This window comes from Zalophus californianus, chromosome 6 (genome assembly GCF_009762305.2).
Source record: "Zalophus californianus isolate mZalCal1 chromosome 6, mZalCal1.pri.v2, whole genome shotgun sequence".
NCBI classification, from domain to species: domain Eukaryota; kingdom Metazoa; phylum Chordata; class Mammalia; order Carnivora; family Otariidae; genus Zalophus; species Zalophus californianus.
In genome coordinates this window covers 36,521,227-36,540,230 of record NC_045600.1, presented here as the reverse complement: position 1 = coordinate 36,540,230, position 19,004 = coordinate 36,521,227, and the positions used below count along the sequence as shown (strand labels likewise).

The 19,004-nt window shown below is 38.4% G+C and overlaps 2 protein-coding genes across 5 annotated transcripts in view; one reads left to right on the top strand and one right to left on the bottom strand.

The window, feature by feature from the left end:
- The window catches only part of WDR89 (WD repeat domain 89), a 106,479-nt gene that overhangs the window by 2,403 nt on the left and 85,072 nt on the right, over positions 1-19,004 (bottom strand). Inside the window, exon 1 of one of the 4 annotated variants that reach the window (XM_027568961.1) lies at positions 5,885-5,905. The exons of the other annotated variants lie outside the window; for them this stretch is intronic. The gene's annotated coding sequence lies outside the window, so the exon portion shown is untranslated. Of the gene's footprint in view, positions 1-5,884; positions 5,906-19,004 lie in introns of those variants that run through there. 4 annotated transcript variants of the gene reach the window in all.
- Positions 5,463-6,151, top strand: LOC113908643 (cell division control protein 42 homolog). The gene has a single exon (XM_035727866.1). The coding sequence runs from the start codon at positions 5,576-5,578 to the stop codon at positions 6,149-6,151; it is 576 nt and encodes a 191-aa protein (XP_035583759.1). The 5' UTR covers positions 5,463-5,575.

The following is a 19,004-nucleotide window of genomic DNA, read 5'->3' as shown; positions in this document are numbered from 1 at the left end:
AAGTCTATGTTATATTATGCTCACCACAAGTGTAGCTACCATCTGTCACCATACAATGCTATTTCAATACCACTGACTATATTCCCTATGCTGGACTTTTTACCTCCATCATTTATTCATTCCATAACTGGAAGCCTGTATTTCCCACTCCCCTCCATCATTTTGCCCATCTCCCAGATCCCTCCCCTCCCGCAGCCATCAGTTTGTTCTGTGTATTTATGTCTGTATCTGCTTTTTGTTTTGTTTTTTAAATGCCACATATAAGGTAAATCAAATGGTATTTGTCTTTCTCTGTCTGACCTATTTCACTTAGCACAATACCTTCTAGGTCCATCCATGTTGTCATGAATGGCAAGATCTCATTCTTTTTTTTGTGGCTGAGTAATATTCCTGTGTGTGTGTGTGACTTCGTTATCCATTTATTTATCAGTGGACACTTGCTTCTATATCTTGGCTATTGTAAATAATGTTGTAACAAATATAGGGGTGCATATATCTTTTTGAATGAAGTGTTTTCATTTTCTTTGGGTAAATACCCAGTAATAGAATTATTGGATCATATGGTATTTCTATTTTTAAAGGAACCTCCATACTATTTTCTACAATGGCTGTACCCATTTACATTCTCACCAACAGTGCATGAGGGTTCCTTTTTCTCCATAGCCTCACCAACACTTGTTATTTCTTGTCTTTTTGACTCTAGCCATTCTGACAGATGTAAGGTAATATCTCATTGTGGTTTTGATTTGTACTTCCCTGACGATGAGTGATGTTGAGCACCTTTTCCTCTTATCTGTTTGCCATCTATATGTCTTTGCAAAACTGCCTATTCAGGTCCTCTGCCCATTTTAATTGTATTATTTGGGGTTTGTGTTGAGTTGTGCTTATCAGGTGATCTTAAAATAGGGAGATTATTCTGGATTATCTGGGTGGGTCCAATGTATCACCATTGTTCTTAAAAGTAGGAGGAGGAGGCAGAACATGATAAGAGTCAGAGAGATGTTACTATGGAAGAAAGGCACAGAAAAATATAATGTTGGTTTGGGGGAAGAAGGTCAATAAGTGGGAGGCCTGTAGGAACTGGAAAAGGCAAAGAATCATTCTCATTTAGAGCCTCCAGATGAAAATACCAGTCCTGCTAATACTTTGATTTTCACCAAGACCTATTTTGGACTCTGACCCCTGAAAATTATAATAAATTTGTGTTGTTTCAAGTCACCAAGTTTGTAGTAATCTGTTACAGCAACAATAGAAAACCAATACATAGGGGTTCCCAATATGAAATTCTGGAGAAGTGCTTCTCAGGCAGCAATAACTTGTAAATGCGGACCTGGAATGTGACCCTAGGCATTCTAGCTTCAAGGACTGTGTGCTCTTTACTACCACGCCAGATTGCCTTTTTTTTTTTTTTTAATATTTTATTTTGGGGGCACCTGGGTGGCTCAGTTGGTTAAGCATCTGTCTTCAGCTCAGGTCATGATCCCACGGTCCTGGGATCGAGCCCCACATCCAGCTCTCTGCTCTGCAGGGAGCCTGCTTCTCCCTCTCCTTCTGCCTGCCGCTCCCCCTGCTTGTGCTCTCTCTGTGTCAAATAAATAAATAAAATCTTAAAAAATATTTATTTTATTTTTAAGTAATCTCTACACCCCATGTGGGGCTCAGACTTCGAAGATTGCTTCTTAACGGCAGGTTGTATGTAGAACAAGTTCAAGGCCAGAAAAATATGCACGCCTAGTGACTTTATCACAAATTTTTCTAACTCGCTTTTACCAATGAATAGTCTAGCCTACGTCACAAATTCACATTTTCATTCTTAGGATGAAATGCTTTTTTTGTTGTTTCTTTAATGATAGCTTTTTAAGCATCTGTCTTTTCATCTTTAAAAAGAAGAAATGAGTACCAATTCAAGAGCCGTTAGAAGAATCAACTGAGATAACGTGTTCAGCACAAGGCCTGGCATATAAAATGCAATATTCAACAGATGTAATGTAAAAATTATCAGTATTACCACTGCCAATACCACTAACACCAAATTGGGGGCGGGGGGGATTTGGATCTATTAAAGTGGCTTCAAATAGCGCAATTAAATCAATGGACAAAAATATTAAAAAGTTGGATTTGAGTTCAAAACAGAGTAAGTACCCTCTTCAGTTTATAATTCTGAATATTTAAAAATCTGTAAATTTTTCAGAATAGTACAATGAACACACATACACTCAACTTTTCACTTCCTAGGTTCACCAACTATTATTTGCTTTCTCCCTATCTCTCTAAACATACATATACACACATTATTTTTTGATGAACTATTTGAAAGTTAACTGCAGAAAAAATATCACTTCATTCCTAAATACTTTGGCATAGAGCACCTCGCAATCTTGTTTTCATGACACTGAATTTTTGACAAATCCAGTCTAGTTGTCTCATAAATTGCCCCACATTCTGGATTTTTCTAATGTTTCCTCATGATTAGGTTCCAGTTTAACATTTCTGGCAGGGATACTGTGTAGGTGATGCTGGGTACTTACTGCATCACACAAGGAAACACATAATACCAAGTCTGATCACCGGGTTAAGGCAGTAACTGACAGATCTCTCCATTTTAAAGGTACATTCCTTCCTTTATAGTTAGTAAGTAATCATGGAGTGATACACTGAAACTGTATGAATATCTTATCCTCTAACAGCCTTTCATCCCAAAATTTTAGCATCCATGGAGTATCTCTTGCCTGAATCAAAATTACATTGGGATTTGCCAGACATTTTCTAATTCTACCATTCTTCCTACCTCATCTGGCATTCTTCTTTAAAGAGAAGCTTCTTTCTGAGTTTCACTAAGAAATTATGATTTTTAAAGACATATATTATAATCCATCACTTCATGGTTCTTACTGGTGCTCACACTGTCCCCAACTTGGCCACTGAGAAACCCTTAAGCCAGCTTCTGTGCCCTTTAATATGACCCCATCAGTCTGTAAGTCCTACATGGGAAAAAAAAAACTCTGTGTAAGAATAAGGTAAGTCTGAAAGTGGTGAGCTTCCTTCAACATAAGTATTCAGGGAGTAAATGACCATTTACCAGTTATGCTGTGGTAACAACAGCATAGGCTAAGCTGTCCTTTCCTTGAACATGTTATGCTTGCGTCTACCTCAGGTCTGTAGCAATAGCTGTTTCTCTCCCTGGAATACTTCCTCTTCATTTTTTTCTGTGAGTAAAAATTGCTTTTACCAATGAATATTCTAGCCTACCTCAGAAAGTCACATTTTCATTCTTAGGGTGAAATGCTTTTTTGTTGTTGTTGCTTTAATGATAGCTTTTTAAGCATCTGTCTTTCCATTTTTAAAAGAAAAAATGAGTATCAACTCAAGAGTTGTTAGAAGGATCAACTGAAATAATGTGTTCAGCACAATGCCTGGCAAATAAAATACATATTCAACAGATGTTATATAAAAATTATCAGGGGCGCCTGGGTGGCTCAGATGGTTAAGCGTCTGCCTTCAGGTCAGGTCATGATCCCAGGGTCCTGGGATCGAGTCCCACATCGGGCTCCCTGCTCCTTGGGAGTCTGCTTCTCCCTCTGCTTCTCTCTCTCTGTCTCTCATGAATAAATAAATAAAATCTTTAAAAAAATTATCAGTATTACCACTACCAATACCACTAACACCACCTTGGGGGAGGGGGTGGGTTTGGATCTAGGTACCGTTATTCAGACCTCAGTGTCACCTCCCTAGAAAGATCCTCCCTAATCGACCAATCTAAAATAGTCCCTATCACTTCCTATCATATTGCTTGTTTTATTAATTTAAAAATTAAAAATGCCTAAGTATAAAATATTTCAAATATACAATGTTTAGAAAAAAGTATAACAGAACCCAAATATAGACACTTAGATACTCAGACCTAACAGATGTTAACATTTTACCATACTTCTTTGTTTTTTATTTAAAGAAACATTACAGACACAACTATGAATTTATGAAATGGCATTATATTTGTATGTATCTTCTTTGCATTTGCTCTTTTCACTCAATATTTTTGAAAAACCCTATTTTACTGTTGAACTTATTCTTTCTTGCTTATCTATTATCAGTAAATAGTTGTTGAATAAATGAATGAATAATTGATTCAATTTTCTTGCATTAAGAGCTGAAGAGTTCTAGGAGAAACAGAATAAACCTAAAAGGATATTGCATGTGTTATGTGTTTGCAGGGGGAACTCTGCTCATGGAAATTAGTAAAATAATGGCATTCTTTTTTTTTTTAAGATTTTATTTATTTATTTGAGAGAGAGAGAGAGAGCCCAAGAGGTGGTAGGGTCAGAGGGAGAAGCAGACTCCCCACTCAGCAGGGAGCCCGATGTGGGACTCGATCCCGGGACTCCGGGATCATGACCTGAGCCGAAGGCAGTCGCTTAACCAACTGAGCCACGCAGGCACCCAATAATGGCATTCTTTAACAGTACTTTAAATAAGGCTCAAAAAGGAACTACAGAGAAAGATTTACATTGTAAAGAAAAATATTACTTAACATAATTTTTTACCACAAGCTATTCAAATTATTTCTAAAGTGTGTATTTACTTAAGAGTGTATGTCCTGGGGCGCCTGGGTGGCTCAGTCATTAAGTGTCTGCCTTCAGCTCAGGTCATGGTCCCAGGGTCCTGGGATTGAGCCCCGCATCAGGCTCCCTGCTCAGCGGGAAACCTGCTTCCCCTTCTCCCACTCCCCCTGCTTGTGTTCCCTCTCTCGCTGTGTCTGTCAAATAAATAAATAAAATCTTAAAAAAAAAAAAAAAAGAGTGTACTTCCTATACACTCCGAGGAAGAAACCCTTTTAAAATTCCAGGTAAAAACAACTGTCCATTCTTGAAATATTCAGAGTTAATATGAGGTTATAAAATAAATTTTTCCTACTGCTTCATTTTGATTTTTGCCTATGAAAGATCAGGTTGATGAGAATTTAACAATCAAGTTTAACGTGGCTTTTAAGCTAATAGTAATTTATAGGACTATGACCATGCACTCTAGCAGGATAGTACTACCGCACTCCTTCCCTCCACTACATTGCCTGGAAAGTCTGTTTCACATTGGAACAGTATCCAGAATGGCTTTAATTCAAAGGATTCCAGGGGTTGATGGGTCAGGTAAGGTGGGCCCCAGACTGAATGCTACAGCAAACTTAACACTTCAAGACTGTAGAGATGGGGGCGCCTGGGTGGCTCAGTCAGCTAAGCATCTGCCTTCAACTCAGGTCATGATCCCAGGACCCCGGGATCGAGTCCCACATTGGGCTCCTTGCTCAGCGGGGAGTCTGCTTCTCCCTCTGCCTGCCGCTTCCCCTGTTTGTGCTTGCTCGCTCTCTTTCTCTCTCTGGCAAATAAATAAAATCTTAAAAAAAAAAAAAAAGACTAGAGATGGTAACAATCACAGTGGTTGTCCACCTGATACACTGTTCAAATGCAATATAGTTCTTTAAGAAAGAGAACTAGCCCGCACGGTGCTGCCAACACCCCAGCGGAGAAGCTGAGGTCATCATCAAATTTTAAATATTTAAAGTGGATACAAAACTGTTTCAGCAATGCAGACAATTAAGTGTGTTGTTGTGGGTGATGGTGCCGTTGGTAAAACATGTCTTCTGGTATCCTACACAACAAACAAATTTCCATCTGAGTATGTACCGACTATTTTTGACAACTATGCAGTCACAGTTATGATTGGTGGAGAGCCATATACTCTTGGACTTTTTGATACTGCAGGGCAAGAGGATTATGACAGATTACGACTGCGGAGTTATCCACAAACAGATGTATTTCTAGTCTGTTTTTCAGTGGTCTCTCCATCCTCATTTGAAAATGTGAAGGAAAAGTGGGTGCCTGAAATAACTCACCATTGTCCAAAGACTCCTTTCTTGCTTGTTGGGACCCAAACTGATCTCCAAGATGACCCCTCTACGATTGAGAAACTTGCCAAAAACAAACAGAAGCCTATCACTCCAGAGACTGCTGAAAAGCTGGCCCATGACCTGAAGGCAGTCAAGTATGTGGAGCGTTCTGCACTCACACAGAAAGGCCTAAAGAATGTATTTGACGAAGCAATACTGGCTGCCCTGGAGCCTCCCGAACCGAAGAAGAGCTGCAGGTGTGTGCTGCTATGAACATCTCTCCAGAGCCCTTGCCGCACAGCTGGTGTCAGCATCGTACTAAAAGCGATGTTAGGGCGCCTGGGTGGCTCAGATGGTTAAGCGTCTGCCTTCGGCTCAGGTCATGATCCCAGGGTCCTGGGATCGAGTCCCGCATCGGGCTCCCTGCTCCTTGGGAGCCTGCTTCTCCCTCTGCCTCTCTCTCTCTCTCTGTCTCTCATGAATAAATAAATAAAATATTTTAAAAAAACGATGTTAAATCAAACTAAAGATTAAAATTCATTTTTGCAATAAAAAAAAGAAAGAACTAAAGGATGGATGGGTGGCTGGATGGATGAAAAGAAGGAAGGAAGGAAAGAAAGAGAGAGAGAAAACAAAAAGGAAGAAAGATAAGAGAGATAAGGTAGGCATATCTCACAAAAACCTCAAGCTATAGTGCTTATACAGTACACAGATACAGTGAAGTAATTTAATCTCTTATGGAGAAACATGAAAACCTCTAGCTTATGTCTTACCATATTAATATGCAAGTGCGTCATACTTGAAATATAACCTTCTGAGGCTATGTAGTTAATTCTTTTTTTTTTTTTAAGATTTTATTTATTTGAGAGAGAGAATGAGAGATAGCACGAGAGGGAAGAGGGTCAGAGGGAGAAGCAGACTCCCTGCTGAGCAGGGAGCCCAATGCGGGACTCGATCCCGGGACTCCAGGATCATGACCTGAGCCGAAGGCAGTGGCTTAACCAACTGAGCCACCCAGGCGCCCTATGTAGTTAATTCTTAATTTTACATGCTAATGAATCATTCCGAGATGATACTTTTTCTTCTATGCATAGCCTTTATCTGAGTTTTCTTTGCATGATCCACTTCCTGTCCCAAAGAAAAGCCATAGGCTCTTTTTGTCCCACACTACACTCTCACAGGGTAACTTCATTCACATTCATGTTTTCAAGGGCCGCCTATATGCCAATGATCTCATCCACTTACAGATCTGTATTTCCAACCGTCTACTGGCCATTTCTCTTTGAATGTGTCTCATTACACCCCAAAATAAAAGTGATTATTTATGCTTCCTTCCTCCCCCACCAAGTCTTCCCTTTAAAAACAAAAACAAGGTATATTTCACAATTTTCTCCATTTTGGCTAATGGTATTAGCACCATGACAGCCCTCTGATCTACCTGGCTAAGCCAGAACCTCTGGGATATCTAATTCTCCCTCATCCAATCAGTTTCCAAGTCCTACTTTTGGGTTGCAGGATGCTTAGGGAAGAATTAAGTTACATCTATTTCTGTCAATCAAAACAATATTGACAACTTCATATGATTCAACCTAACAAAAACATATGAAGAGAACAAATAAGATTAACCATAATTTCTATTTTCTCTATTTGTTCCTGTTAGATGCATAAAAGGAAGCTTAGTTAGCATTCTAGATCTCAACAGGCTAGTGAGAGCTGAGGATTGTGGAGTGAGCCTTTCTTATGTCAACATACAAACATACAAATACACAAATGAAAAGGGGCACAAAAAGGGGGGGACAGAAAAGAGTACTAAAGAATATGGAAGAGAAAAGAAATGAAAATAAGCCAAAAGGGAACAGCAGAGAAAAGAGAAGGGAATGTACAAAAGAGGGGGGGCAGTTACTGCCACTACCTCTGGAGTCCTGCATGGGTGAGACACTGCACTTCCTATGTTGCCGACACAGAGATGAGATGAGAAATCCAGATAATGGAAGTTTAGTAAAGTCTAAAGCTATGACAATTTGTGTGGTTGAAAAGGATTTTTCTTCATTTAAAAAAAGATTGTGGGGCACCTGGGTGGCTCAGTCGTTAAGGGTCTGCCTTCAGCTCAGGTCATGATCCCAGGGTCCTGGAATCGAGCCCCGCATCAGGCTCCCTGCTTTGCGGGAAGCCTGCTTCTCCCTCTCCCACTCCCCCTGCTTGTGTTCCTTCTTTCACTGTGTCTTTCTGTCAAATAAATAAAATCTTTAAAAAAATAAAATAAAATAAAAAAGATTGCTTGTTAGAGTTCACTAGTCATCATAACCGACTGCAGTATGAGCCTAAGTGTTCTGAGAACGGAGATAGAACAATTACTAATATTGAAGAGGAAAAATCTGTGTCCTAAAATGGCCAACCGAGCCAGGAAGAAAGTCCCAGTCCCTGCCCCAGGGCTCTTCCGGGTTCTTCTCCCTGCTCCACTTCCTGCCAAAAGTACCAAGTATGCAGAAGTATAAGTGTATAAATTACCCCCCTTTGCTTGTGCTCGGGGCTCAGACCCTTGGAGATCATTCTCCTCTGAGCCCGCCGGCGTTAAATAAACCTCCTATCCTCCAAGATCTCCGAGTGCTGTTTGATTCTTCCATCGGGCAATCCAATCCAGGTTCTGTAACAATATCTCATCTTGATCCACTTAGTAAAGATCAGGTAACAGCAGAACCCCAGAACTGCTGTTGTGGTTCTTACTGGGATACAGGATTCTCACATCTGAATATAATGTGGAGGGTGGAAGATATTTTGAAAGACAACCCAAAACAAATGTCTTAGGATAAGCTTTAAGGGGGTGAGAATATTAAAATTCCTGATGAACTGCCATCTTCAAATAATTAGATGGGAAGTGCTGACTAATCTCTTATCTGAATAATTGTCCTTAGATAATTAGGAGTTGTTTACTTAATAACAAAATCCCTAAACATAAGTATGAATTCCTTGTCGCTTTTGCCTTCATAAGATTTGTTCTTTTATCAGTTGAAAGGCTATTTCATTTTATTTCTTATTAAAATATACCCAGGGGGTGCCTGGGTGGCTCAGTCGTTAGGCGTCTGCCTTCGGCTCAGGTCATGGTCCCGGGGTCCTGGGATGGAGCCCCACATTGGGCTCCCTGCTCCGCGGGAAGCCTGCTTCTCCCCTCTCCCACTCCCCCTGCTTGTGTTCCCTCTCTTGCTGTGTCTCTGTCAAATAAATAAAATCTTAAAAAAAAAGTTAAAAAATATATATATATACCCAGTAAAATGTTCTTTCTGTATATAAAGTACATCCCAAACATATCTAGCTGCAACTAGGTATTGCTCTGATTCTGTACTGGTTAAGTTTAAATATGAACTCTGAAGGACAGACCAGCTTAAATATCTCCATAACGGAAGAGGAAGTAGCTTTTTTCCCCCATTTAAACAAGAAACAAAAAAAGAGAAAATAACATACATTTTACACCCATTTAGAAACTACTGATTACAAAAGGCACTATACTAAAAGTCTTCTGCATATTATTTTGCATGAAATCAGAAATGGCAGTATCCTTAGAAAAAGATGTATTTCTTTCAGGTATGAACACTCATCATGCCTGAAAGATCTGACAGCATAAGCATCATACACTACTATATTTTACTACTAAAAAGTAACAATTGTATGTGAAGTATATGTTGAATTTATCAGACTTGAGTCAGAAAAACCTAATTCCCCACAGCTGAAACTTAATGTTGCCCACTTATTTTAAGGAATTAGCTATGATGAATGTGGAATGCAGAGGTCCAGCAAATAAATGTCCCAAATGTAGGGAAAAATTTAATGGGAAAAGGCATTCAGGAATGGGTGTTAATAACTTTACAATCTACACTTATAACTTAACTACAACAGTGCTATACCCACATTAGTCAAATTGGGCTGGGATACCTGAGCCTCACAGAGAAGAAAACAATCACCACTGGAGTTCAACAGATGCTAGCCTGTGGGCTAGCAACTTATATCTAGTTTCTTTTTTTATCATAATCATTTAACCATATAAGATAGGTATTTTTATCCCCATTTGATGGCAGAAATTGAAGCTCAGAGGGACTAACTGGTCAATGTTCTCACAGTTACTAAGGGGAGGAAAAAGGAGGACTGTGGTTTGAAACCCAAGCTGTTGCTTCAAAACCTGTGAACCTGGGTTCACTCTAATACTATGTTATTGCTCTTCTATTGTAAGTCCTGAAGCATTAATGTCAACTATAATTAAGGAATATGCCTATTAGCCTTTGAGAGGGGGAATTACATGTTAACCCTATATATAAGCAGAGGAGAAAGAAAGAGTGCAGGATGATTGAAAAAAACATATACCGGCCTAGAAAAAGGTTACCGTAAGCAAACATCACTTACTCTTTAATTTTTTCTATCCCTCTTTTCTCTTTTAAAACTTTTTGTTATGGGATTTATATGGAGTAGAGAATAGTAAAAGAAACTACCATGCACCAATCAGCCAGCATAAACAATTACATTCCTCAAAAGTTATTATTAGGGTGAGAGCGATCAGTTATACATGTATTATTTGAAGAGCAATTAAGGAGCTCTTTGTAGACAGTGTGATGGAAGCCCTCCAACTCATCCCCCTCTCCCTCCTCCTTGTGGCATCAACATGATTTCAAGACTTGACCCTAGCTCTAGGAGGAGATCCTGATTAGCTAAACCAATCACAGTAATTCCATTCTTTTAAATCAGTAATTGGTTCAGAAACCTTATATTCTTGCCAATCCATGCATGAATTGGCATAGGTTCATCCTCCTAACTACAATTTGTTCAGATATGGTACACTAATTCTAAAGTGGACCCAATCCAACTGATGGAAAGAACTTCTATTCCATGTTAATGAGATTCCACATTTTCTATTTAAGTCAGTTTGCAGCAGAGTTTTTGTTAATGCAGCCAGAGCCACTCTAACTAATTAAAGATAATCAAATAAAGTTTTGGGTATATCACCAAATACTCACTTTATGTAAGAGTCTCCTACAAGGAAAGATTTAAGGAACATACTTTAAAAAGTCAAATTTCATTCATACTGAACCGAGGGATTTAATCTTTCATTCCCTTTAGAACATCTATCCTCTCCCCCTCCCCACCTTCTACATTTTTTTGTTCAAAAATAAAAGGGAAAAAATAAGATACACAAAGGAATTCCCAGAAGACTCTATAAAAATCTATGCTCAATAATAATGGCAGTATCCCTGATTCTAAGGATATCAACAAAAAACACAAAAGCACTGAAATGATACAATATTTAAAAAATCTGATAAGTTTCTGTTTTATTTATTTCTTATTTTTTTAAAGTGGGCTCTACACCCAGTGAGGAGCCCAATGTGGGTCTTGAATGCACAACCCTGAGATCAAGACCTGATCTGAAATCAAGAGTCAGATACTTAACTGAGCCACCCAGGTGCTCCTGTATATTTTAAAAATATATTTATATTTTTTAATTTCTAAAATAGTCATATGGTTCAAAATTCAAAAGGTTCCCAAACTCATGTTTGGGAACCTTTTTGTCCTCAAGCCCCTTTCTTCTCCCAGGAGGCAACAAATGTTACCAGTTTCTTCTGAATACTTTCAGATATTGTCAATTTGAAAATAATGCAGTGGGGTGGCTGGGTGGCTCAGTAAGTTAAGTGTCCGACTCTTGACTTCGGCTCAGTCATGAGATTGAGCCCTGCATCATGCTCCGCACTCAGCCAGGAGTCTGCTTGAGATTCTTTCCCTCTTCCTCTGCCCCTCCTCCCATTCTCCCTCTCTCTCAAATAAATAAATTGTTAAAAAGGAAAAGAAAAGAATGCAGTGAAGTATTTTCAGCTTATCAAAAAATTGACCGTGTGGTGCAACAGAAAAAGCAATAGGTTTAAGAATCAAACTAGCAAAGTCATCACTGTACAAATTACCTAAACTCTCTAAGCCTCAGTTTCCATCTTTAATGCAGGGATAAAGGGGTGCCTGGCTGGCTCCACTGAACAGCATGAGGCTCTTGATCTCAGGATTGTAAGTTCGAGCCCCACGTTGGGTGTAGAGTTTATATAAATAAATTAATAAATTAATTAAAAAAATAAAGTGCGGATAAAAATGGACAGTCAATATTGAGTGCCTACTACGGCCAAGTACGATGATAAATTCTAGAGATTTAGATGAAAAACCTGTTTGCTGTCTTCAAGAAGTTAGGAGATAGAACAGTAAACAATTATAATATAGGGTGACAAGTACAAGGACAGAGGTAATCACAGGATACAGGAACACGGAGAAGTATACAGAGGGCACAATTCTCGGCATTAAGAAAGTAAGCAACAAGGGCGCCTGGGTGACTCAGTTGGTTAAGCGACTGCCTTCGGCTCAGGTCATGATCCTGGAGTCCCGGGATCGAGTCCCGCATGGGGCTCCCCGCTCAGCGGGGAGTCTGCTTCTCCCTCGGACGCTCCCCCCTCTCATGCTCTATCTCATTCTCTCTCTCAAATAAATAAATAAAATCTTTAAAAAAAAAGTAAGCAACAAATGTTATTTCCTTTCTTCTAATTAATTTTCATGTGATTTACATTCATTTAATTTCATTTCACATTCACATTTAAAAATTTGTAATTCTTACAGCTTTTAAAACAGGTAAGCAGTCTCAGTTACTTTTATATTAAAACTTTTTTAAAAATGAATCAACAGGGGCGCCTGGGTGGCTCAGTCGTTAAGCGTCTGCCTTCAGCTGAGGTCATGATCCTGGGGTTCTGGGATCCAGCCCCACATCAGGCTCCCTGCTCCCCAGGAAGCCTGCTTCTCCCTCCCCTACTCCCCCTGCTTGTGTTCCCTCTCTTGCTGTGTCTCTCTCTGTCAAATAAATAAATAAAATCTTTAATAAAAAAAAAGAATCCATACGTAAAATTTCATGAATACAAGTATCAAACAAATAATTCTCAATTATGAATAAACTATATCAAATTGAACCAGTGCTTTTTAAGATTTTATTTTTCATTTTATAATGAAAAATACACTTCTAAAGAGCAAATAAACTTCAACATGTTTTAGAAGACGATAGTTTCACTCCTATATAAGCTTCAGTGAACTTCTCTAAGATTCTTCTCTTTTAGTTAGGTAGTCAGAAAAACTTAAGCTCTAACCTATTTAAAATACCCTTTGAGCTCCTCGGGCAAATGAGTGATTCTAGGTCTGGGGCAGGGGAAAATACAGATGAGCCAAGAGTATCAGATAGTGCCAGAAAGTAAAGTAATACTTAAAAAAATAGTAATAGTAAGATACAACAGCCAAAGAATAAAATAAACACCCATAAATCCATACTGATAAAAATAAATGACTATATAATTAAATAAATGAGGAAAGAATTCTAAATAATTTAAGCAGATAGACCCCCTTCAGGAGGTATTAGAGCTTAATTCTCTTCCCCTCCAGTACAGACCAGACTTAATTACCTGCTTCAAAAAACTGAGTATGGAAAGTGTGAAGGATAATAACTTCAAATAAAGAAACCTTAACCAATGGATGGAGGTTAACATCATCAGCAATAAGTCAGAAATTCGTGTTGATGTCACTTGCCCTGGTGTGACATGAGAAAGATACTTCACTTCTGTGGTATTCTTTCCCCAAATCCATCAGCCCAGTGTAATCAAGAGGAAGTATCAGACAAACCCACATTCAGGAACATCCTACAAATACCTGGTTAGTACTCTTCAAAAGTTTCAAGGTCTTGAAAAATAAGCAGTCTGGGAGACTATCACAGGTTGGAGGAGATAAATTGATGATGGAGATGAGGAGATAAATGATGACTACATGCAACGTGGTATCCTTGACCGGACTGACCAGAAAAAGGATGTTAGTGGAAAAGCTGGTGAAATCCAAATAAACTTGATAGTTCAGTTAACTGTATTGTACCAGTGTTAATTTCTTAGTTTTGGTAAATGTATCATTGTTACATTAACAGGGAAGTTGGGTGAAGGGTATACAGAAACTGTAGTATCTTTGCAACTTTTCTACAAACCTATATTATTCAAAAAAGCACTTTTTAAAAATGTGCTTGATACATAGCATGGATGTTTAGAGGTTCTAGGTAGGAAAGGATTTCAGCGACATACACACTAGGAATGTTCCTATGCTGAAAAGCTCTTGTCAATCTCAATTCTAGACCTGAGATGACTCAGACAGGCTCATCATGAATGCCACCACCGAGCTCTGCCCTAACACGTCTCTATTTTCATGATAAAAATATAAAAAAAAGAAAATCTACTAATACCCCCAAATTTGGAAAGACGCCAACTGAGGAGGAAGGTAGGCAACCTCAGAAAAACTCAGAAATAAACACCCTTACTTACTAAACACCCTTACTTACTAACGCAGGAGCTCAGCAAAGAAGGCTGCTAGGGCTTACTATATTTCTAAGGTCTCCATGCTAATTTGGGAAATGAGAAGCAGCCCACAGGAGTGAGATATACTTGGGATTTGGGACAGAACATTTCATGGGATCTCAGAAGAAAAAAACAGAGACCAGGTCCACCATCAAGATTTGCCTCAGTCTCAGTGAGTAGTTTTTTTGCAAGTAGAAGTGAATCATGTCATGTTTGGGTCAGGTGATGAAGAGGTGGTGTGTCTTCACCTTCTTTTCACTCATCTGCTGGCTGGATGCAGAGGAGTTCCAAGCCCTACAGGACGGCTGAGCCAGAAAATGAAAGGGCGTCTGAGTCCCCCAGTCACCACATGAAAGGCTATCTGCTCACCAGAAAAACCTACATCTGACTGTATCCAGCAGTTGTGTAGACATCTGAAACATGTCATTTAAAAAACTGCAAAACAAAACCCCAACCTCTTAGTATCATTCATCTTTTCTTTAGGTAAAATTCAAAGGGAATTAATACCTTATACTAAAGAAACACCAGAATTTCAGCAATTACTTTCATTTTATTTATTTTTTGTTTATTAAATCCAAGTTAAACTAAATGTAATACTATTTAGAGAAAATGTATAATATACCATCCCACTTTGATAAAATTATTCCTATGCATGTTTCTACTCATTCTATCTGTATGTATGCACAGAAAGGTCTCCAGAATAATGTTCATAAAATGTATTTCAAATATCTGAGTGTGTGTGTATGTGTGTGTGTGTGTGTGTGTGTGTGTGTGTGTGTGTAAGGGATGTGTTGCTTTCCTAGGACTCTTCTATGTTGCTAAAATTTTTAACAATGATAATAACTCCATAACTCCATAAGTACAATTATGTTCACTACCCTGATGAGAAAAGCACAGTTAATATACAGTAAAACTGGTTTCTGAATTCAAGTATTCTTGTTCCAGAGACCATAGTATCAATGCCTACATTATACTGCCTCTATAAGTACATGTCACATTTATTTATTTATTTAGCAATTTCTATGCCCAACGTGGGGCTCCAAGATCAAGAGTTGCATATTCTACTGAGCCAGCCAGGCACCCCAAGTACATATATATTTTTTAAAAAAATAAGGGTCGCCTATGTTACCTGTATAATAAGTATATATCATACTTATTTTTTAAAAGGGGTTGGGTAGTAGAGCACCTGGAAGGAGTAGCTACTAATGTCTAATGTCATGTGCGAGTGGCAAACATGGAAAATCTAATGGTAGCCACAAAATCTCTATGCTGGATATTAAAGATGCTTATTATTTATCAAGCATATCTAATAGCTTATCTGAAGCAAAATTGCACAAGTAAAACTTAGGAATCTGGTTATTAATGTTTATTTCAGAAAACTTGGGAACAGTCACTCCTCTTCATTATCAGTATGTCTCAGAAAAACAGTACCTTAGGGTAAAAAGTATGGTTTAACTTCAGCAGAACACCTCTCAGAAAACGTTTATATCAGAAATTTAGAGAAATTTGTGTGTATAGTTTAACACAGAATTGGCTTTGAAACAATTTGCCAAAGAGCCATTTGTTTTAAACTGGGAAGAAATGCTGAATATTTAGTGGAAGGTATGCTAAACCGACATCTGCTACAACTTCAATGTCATCTTAAATATCATATTCATTAATGACTGAGACTTAATGTCTTTGTAAATTAATCCTGCTTAGTGAGTCTGAATATGCTATTCTTATTCACACAAATATTCAAGATACTGGTTGCAGCAACATACAGCATCTCATACACTAAAATTCTTAGGGAAAGCACAGTTTTTAAAGTGCAGGAATCTGTTACCAAGGAAAAGGGGGGAGGGGTAGGAGGGAATGACATACACACTTTCTCATGCAGTATGAGATACAACATTCAAGTATCAGGTTCCAGATATAACATTCAAGTATCTTTTTAAAAACAAAGACATTTTCCTCAAAAACATCCTGAGACGTCAAGTTTCACAAGTAAATCTTCCACCCAAAAGTCACCCTTTGAAGTAAATCTATGAATGCCCTACTTCTTTCAACAAGAACAATCAACTGTGTTTGCCTTTCCAGAACAACCAGCTGGTTAACCAAATACAGAGAGAAACAAAAACTTCCCCAGGCACCAGATGTCTTAATTTGGAACAGTTAGTAACAATGTGGAATAATCCAAAATTTTGAGTTGGTACTATATGTTTACTACTTCTTTTTCTAATTCTGAACAGACGCTTTTAAAAATTAAGCAAATGTGTTCTCTTTGATAACTGCAAAAAAAGATGGGGGGATATAAAGAACCACTGCCTATAGCCCTAACAGATCGATGTCAACATCAAAGAACAAGCCACCTGAATATTATGTGTTATAGTTAGAAACTGATCTATCAATATTAAATCTAAAGTCCTAAAGAATTACCCTATTCAATAATTGAAAAACAATTCTTGAAGGACCGACATGACAGGCCTAGAATACACTGGATTCAGCAAAGAACATAAGCAAAGTCCCAGCCTTCCTGGGGGGGCAGTGGGGTGACAGACAGCCATAGAGACAAATAACTAATTATAATAATGAAAACAGTCAAAGTGTTATGAAAAATAATACTGGTTAAGGCAAGAAAAATGAGGCAGGAAAGTCCTTTTGGATTCAGTCATTAAAGGAAAGCCTCTCCCATGAGGCGACATTTCAGCCGAGACCAGAAGGAAATGAGGGAGCAAGGTATTGGACTGTGTGGGCTAAGAGCCTCCCGGGCAGAGAGAAATAGCAAGTGGTCCACAGCAGCTGAAGCTGAGTCAGAGAAGTAAAGTGGTGTAGGAAATAAGGTTAAAGAGGTAGCCGGAGATAAATTAGTAAATCTTTAAAAAAACTGAAAAACAAAAAATATGATCTCGGGTCACAGTGGGTTGTCAGCTCGGGGATTCTCTCTCTCTCTCTCTCTCTGCCCCTCCCCCCACTCACTCACACTTGTGTGTGTGCACATGTGCGCGCACACGCTCTCTCTCTCTCTCTCTCAAAATAAATAAATCTAAAAAAAAAAAGAAGAGGTAGCTGGAGCCGGGTAAGAGCTTTGCAGGGCCATGGTCAGAACTTCAGATTGTATTCTCAAATGAGAAAGAAGGCTGGTTGAGAGCAGATGAGAGATGTTTGTCCAGGGATTGCTCAGGCTGCTGCCTGGAGAACAGACCTTAGAGCATGAATGGACGTAGTGAAAAGGTTTGTGCAAAATTCTGGGCAAGTGATATAAAAGTGGAGAAGTGGCTGGATACAGGCCACAATCATGAAAGAGGAATAAAAAGAATTTCCTGATTAGACAAGTGGGGTATGAAGAGAGGTGAAAAAGATGGATGAGGCTTCGATCTCTGACCTGAGTAACAAAGCCAATGTTGGCATGTTACTCTTAGAGTAATTACAAACTTTTAAGAAATTTACAAGATGATTAATTAGATAATTAGACAAGTATCCAATTGTTTAAATAGTCTTTACTGATCAACTGTGGTATATTAATAGATTGGAATGCTACATGGCAATAAAAAAAACATATACTACCAGTACATGCAACGATATGGAAGAATCTCAGAAAACAGTCTTTACTGATCAACTGTGGTATATTAATAGACTGGAATGCTACACGGCAATTAAAAAAACTACATACTACCGGTACATGCAACGATATGGAAGAATCTCAGAACTGTTTAGTGACAGAAGCCTGACACAGAATATTATTATGATTTCATTTACACAAAATTTAAGAACAGGCAAAACAAGTCTATAATGGTTGAAATCAGAATACTGGTTATCTTTTGAGGGGGATATGGACTGGGAATGAGAACAAGAGAACTTTGTGGGTGGTGATTATGCAGATATATACATTTGAAAAACAAACAAACCATCTTGGAGGAGAATGACCCCCTGCCTCCAGCATGATTCTCACACTGAGTGAAGAGCATCCCCAACAGTTGGAGGAGGAAGAACAGAGTGTCGAGAAATCCCTTATTTAGCATAGGTAAGCAGGGCTGCTGAAAGTTGCGAATCGAGGAGCAACAACCAGGAAAACCCTTCAGCATACCAGGCCCAAAACTAAGCACAGGATATTAACATCCCGAAGCCGAAAGAGTTTCAAGTCTGTAGTGTACTGATGGTAACCATAGCAACAACAAAACCTAAACCAGCTCACCTACAGATTACACTATTCAATCCCTAACGCTAACAATCTGACAGAAGCAGAGAGGTGTCCATTTCCAGGAATAAATACTATTTACCTTGGTGTCTACTATTGTTCTACATATGATGCCCAGAATTCAATTCGAAAAAAAAGAGACACACACACAAACACAAGCAAGAAAAAAAACAACACACTATCAAGAAATGAGGCAATGAACAGAAAAGACAAAGAAATCACCCAGATAATGGACTTTAAAATGACTATAAATTGGCTATTAAAAACAAAACAAAAAAAAACAATAAATGTTGGCAAGAATGTGAAGAAATTGGAACCCTTATACAATACTTGTGAGAATGTGAAATGTAGCAGCCTCTGTGAAAAACAGCTTGGCAGTTTTTCATACAGTTAAACATATGTTCATGCAAACATTTGTATAGGAATGTTCATAGTAACATATTCATAATAGTAAAAGAGTGTAAACAACCCAAATGTTCATCAATGGATGAATGGATAAACAATATATGGTATATCCATGCAATGGAACACTATTGTGCCATAAAACAGGAATTAAGTACTG